Source organism: Lactuca saligna, chromosome 7 (genome assembly GCF_052625555.1).
Source record: "Lactuca saligna cultivar CGN05327 chromosome 7, ASM5262555v1, whole genome shotgun sequence".
Classification (NCBI taxonomy): Eukaryota; Viridiplantae; Streptophyta; class Magnoliopsida; order Asterales; family Asteraceae; genus Lactuca; species Lactuca saligna.
In genome coordinates this window covers 76587205-76592330 of record NC_136423.1, presented here as the reverse complement: position 1 = coordinate 76592330, position 5126 = coordinate 76587205, and the positions used below count along the sequence as shown (strand labels likewise).

At 34.0% G+C, this 5126-nt stretch overlaps 1 protein-coding gene across 1 annotated transcript; it reads right to left on the bottom strand.

Moving 5' to 3' along the window:
* Positions 1-729: 729 nt before the first annotated feature.
* On the bottom strand, positions 730-4419 carry LOC145007067 (uncharacterized). Its single transcript, XM_078966066.1, has 4 exons — positions 1775-4419; positions 1591-1690; positions 881-1513; positions 730-747 (listed from the first exon to the last, which is right to left on the bottom strand). The coding sequence occupies exons 1-4, from the start codon at positions 4417-4419 to the stop codon at positions 730-732; spliced, it is 3396 nt and encodes a 1131-aa protein (XP_078822192.1).
* Between the last annotated feature and the right edge of the window lie 707 nt (positions 4420-5126).

Below are 5126 nucleotides of genomic sequence, written 5' to 3'. Positions count from 1 at the left end.
CGTGCGACTAAAAGTAAACAGTTGTCGTGAAAAAAGAACATATCACTATTAGTATTTCATGGTTACCATTTAATTCTAATGTGTGTCGAAAATGAAGAATTTTTATGATAAAAGAAATTAAAACATTTGCGTATAAGTATTATTATACCACCATGTTCTACTATATGGGGTGTCGAAAAGTGAATATTTTGTTATGTAACACAAAAAGAAAACATGTGACCATAATTATTCTTTTGCCAATGTTTAATAGTTGAACTCTAAACACCTTTTGCAAAAATAGTCAAAGTAAATATAATGATGGTTTAATTGATCATTGATGAAATAAAATATTATAAATTCATAGAATTTGAATAGAAACTAAATTATATTAAATTAAATTGCTAACACAGAACTTGGAATAGTATAATTACAACGAGAGAAAAACAAAGTACACTCTTATAATTAGAGTTCTCGATCATTAATCCACAATTTTGTTAAAAACAAATAGTTTAGCAATAAGGGTATTATTGTCAATTTTGGGTTAAAACATAAATGAGACAAAGGAGTTTTAATTCTAATTAATATACATCAAGCAATTGACAATTTTTTCAGGGAGACCTAGTAGCAACTGCCAACAAGCATGCACTCATTCGAGCAAATTTCAAAGTAACTTTTTTTTTTCTCTTTCAGACAACCAACTTTGGGGTATCGAGCACCAGACAACAAAACGTAAAATTAATAACACCAGGATCAAGGATTCTCATGTGCCTGATACAAACAAATGAAATCATTAGACTCAGAAAAATGTAGCAAAAATATTACTTATAAACATGTAAATAATGGGATGTTCACAGTTGAAATAAAACAAATGCAAGAATTAATGTGAATGAGAAATTTATACCTTATGTATGACTATACCCGGACAGTCAGTCCGAAAATAATCATTCCGTGATTCTTTACGCAAGTCAAGTGGATCTACACGTGGCAATATATTGTCATTGTGAGGAAAAAGTACAGTACTAAATTCCTCATCGACATCGTCATACGTATCTCTATAATTTTTGGGAGGTGTCATAAAGACAATTGACCATTTTTTATTCAGTTGGTCTGTAACGTAGAACACTTGTCGTGCTTGTGAGGCTAATATGAATGGATCATCTTTGTGGCCTAACCTACCAAGTTCAACCAAGGTGTACCCAACCGGATCCTTCTTGACTCCGTTTTTATTGTCAATCCAGTCACACATGAAAAGAGGAATTTTTTTAAAATGATAATCTATTACCCATATCTCTTTTACAACCCCATAATAAGAGTTTTGGTCATAGGTTACAACTTCATTAGAAATATGCGTGTCAGTTGCCACTACACTAATCCCACTGTTCTGATGAACTTTACCTTCATGACATTTTGTACGAAATGTATATCCATTGATGTCATACGCATCGTATTTCAGTACATTGGTGTTTGGTCCATGTGAAATCCACCTAACGGTCTCTGATACACTTTCTTTTGAGATCAATAACTCTTTTTCAACCTAAATCATATTAGAAGGATTAGCTTCAACTCATATACAACAAAGAAAAAAATAATTTCAATATGAAAATAATGTACCTCCTCTCGTAACCATTGACCAAACATTTTACTGTGCTCATTCTCTAGCCATGCATTTCGTTTAAAAGGGTGTTGGTTTCTTAGAAATGCCTTGTGTCGACTGTAAATACATTGATTATTATTATATTAGATACACGATATTATAAAATTTTAAAATAAATACATACATGTAAATAATACTTACTTAATATATGGTACAACTTCAGTTGTATTTTGCATTACATAGAAATGTGCTTTGATGAAGAGGTCCGGAGAAACTTGAACCGATCGACATGCTGATACTGGAGTGCCATCCCTAAGAGAAATACTATAGTCATCAATATGATTACCAAAGTTGTTATGCTTCTCAAGTGGAATACCAACAGTATTCATATTTTTTTGGAATTCACTTAAAAACTCAATTGTCTCTTCTGCAATATTTTCTTCTGCAATGCAACCTTCTGGTTTATTTTTATTCCGCACGTGCCCCTTAATAACCTTCATACACCTTTCGAATGGATACATCCATCGAAAGCATACTGGACCACATAATTTTACTTCCCTAATTAGATGCACAGTTAAATGAACCATAACATCAAAAAATGATGGAGGAAAATATTTCTCAAGCAGGCACAATGTGACACATAATTCTTCTTGCAACTTATCGAGCTCCTTAACTTTTATTTCTTTGCTACATATTGATTTGAAAATGAAACAAAATCTTGTAATAGCATCCCTTGTGGATTTCGGCATAATAGACCGTATTGCGATGGGCAAAAATTGTTGCATGAGCATGTGATAGTCATGTGATTTAAGTCCGATAAGCTTCCTATCCTTTAGACTCACCAAACTAGAAAAATTAGAACAATACCCTTGTGGAACCCTTAAATTGTATAATGTTTCACAAAACATGGTTTTTTCCTCTGTTGTTAATGTGTAACTTGCTGCCGGAAGTGTGGTTTTGTTGCCTTCAATATGAACTTGTAACTCTGGCTTTAACCCAAAATGTGCCAAATCCAATCGAGCCTGCAATCCATCTTTTGTTTTTCCAGGAATATTGAGCATTGTTCCAACTAGACTCTCACCTACATTCTTTTCGACATGCATAAAATCTATACACTGATGGACAAGATTATGCTGCCAATACCTAAGACGTCGATACCATATATTATATTTCTTCCAATATGTGTTTTCTTTGTTGCTAACATCTGAATAACACACTTCTTTTGATGTTCTTTTTTTTCTTTTTATCTTCCCACCTCTTCCTGTCGAAGTTTTTTGGATGTCTGATTCCTTATTATTAGCTCCCTTTCCCCATTTATTTATAACATATTTGACATTGTTAAATATTTCTTCACCACTCAAAGGTTCTGGAGCAGTTGTGAACTCTTGTTCTCCATTGAACGCATGCCTTTGACTTCTAAAAGGATGCTTATATGGTAGATATCGTCTGTGACCAGCATAGCTCTGCTTCTTTGATTTAGGAAGTCTAATACAATGCGTTTGTTCCCCACACACTACACAACCTTTGTATCCGCTGTAAGGACAACCACATAATGTACCAAGAGCGGGGTAATCATTTATCGTCCATAACACAACTGCACGTAGAGTAAAAATCTCCTTTGAAGATGCATCATATGTTTCGACTCCAACATCGAATAAGAGTTGCAAATCATCGATCAAAGGTGCTAAAAAAACATCAATATCATTTCCTGGTGTTCCTGAGATCAATAACGAGAGCATGATAAACTTTCTTTTCATACACAACCATGGTGGAAGGTTGTAAATGACAGTCAAAATAGGCCACACACTATGATTCCTATTTCCTCTATTCACATCGACCCCGTCAGCCGAAATGCCTAGTCGTAGATTTCTTGGATCATTAGCAAATTCAGGATATCGTTTATCTATGGCAGCCCATGCTGGTGTATCTGCTGGGTGACGTAAAACATCGTCATGTATTCTATCGGTGGCATGCCATTTTAAATTTTGTGCTATTGTCTTTGATTGAAATAGTCGTTTCATTCTCGGGATAATGGGAAAATACCATAACACTTTTGCCGGGATATTTTCATATATAATTTTTTCTTTCTCATCGACCTTCCATCTTGATTTCCCACAAGTGGGACATACTTTCACATCTTTGTACTCGTTCCTGTAAAGAATGCAGTCATTGATACATGCATGTATCTTTGTATACCCTGAACCCATTGCTTTCATTGCTTTCTTAGCCTCATAGGTACTACTCAACATTTCGTTACCTTCGGGTAACATCTTCTTTATCAAAACTAATGTTTCAGTAAAGCACTTATCTGAAACTCCATACTTACTCTTCAAGTTTAGGAGTTGCACAACTGCAGACAACTTTGTGAAGTTACGACACCCTTTGTATAGTGGTTTCTCAGCATCTTCAATTAGTTTTTTAAATTTGACATGATCTCCTATGAAAGTTTCTTTTGTGGCTTTAACCATGTCTACTGTATCTTCAGCATCCGTTGGAATTCCTATTGTGAAGCTCATGGATTCATCGACATATGTTGTGTTCATTGAGTAGTTGTCATTAAACGAAACATTTCTTGGTTGGTCCTCTTCTTCTCCATGCTTAATCCATTTTGTATAGTTTTGATCAATTCCATATCTGAATAAGTGATGATCTACTTCTGACACATGAAGACTTATGTGGTTTACACAATTAATACACGGACATGGAATTTTTATTTTTATTTTGGAATCTAGTGGGTCCATATTCATCGAGATCTTCAAATTGCGGACTGCATAATCCAAAAATGTTGCAACTCCATCGATGTAAGGCTTTTTGTGTCTATCAGTTCCCATCCAAGACTTGTCCATCTTTTTGTAAGGATCTGTTGTAAAAGATATTCATCCCAACATGTAAAATTTGATACAACATTGAACATTCAGTATGGTATGAAAAGTAAAATCACTACAAATTGGACTACATTAAAATAGGAGCAATTTGTTCGATAATTTAAAAAAATATGGGTCAATATTAGTCTAGTGTTCCTCCCCTGTTCGTTATTTTGTCCACTATGAAGTTTCCATTCTTCAAGTAAAATGATATCACAGAAACAAACTTAACATAAAAGATTACTATTACTGTTTTCATGAAGTGCATCATCCTAGAAACCATTATGATAATTATTCAGCCAAATAAATATTGTAAACCGTGTTTCTACAGAAAATTACTAAGAATAATAACTAAATTGAACTGTGGTGGATTATGAACTGTGAATTGATCAAAGAGGTCACCTGGATGTTTCACAGAAATGAGATCAAAGGAAGAAATTCAATTACCTGCACAGACACTGCTCTTTGGATGTTTCTTGACCAACTTTGTGATGTTGGACGAGATTACCCCAGGCTCCTAATCACTTCCAACATTGCTAAGAATTTTGTTTTGCAAGTGCGAAGTGGTCATGTATCATAACTGAAATAAACAAATTAAAAAAAAATCATCAAACACCTTATGTGCATAGGATTTAACATGGTAAACTTCTTCAATCGCCCAGTTCTTGAATAATAACACTTTAAAACAG

Bases quoted from the DNA above. Each gene is read 5' to 3' on its own strand.
- LOC145007067 (XM_078966066.1), bottom strand. From the start codon at position 4,419: ATGGACAAGTCTTGGATGGGAACTGATAGACACAAAAAGCCTTACATC. The intron at 1,691-1,774 runs GTAAGTATTATT...ATGTATTTACAG, and splicing joins GAAGTTGTACCATATATTAA to TCGACACAAGGCATTTCTAA. The intron at 1,514-1,590 runs GTACATTATTTT...AATATGATTTAG, and splicing joins GTCAATGGTTACGAGAGGAG to GTTGAAAAAGAGTTATTGAT.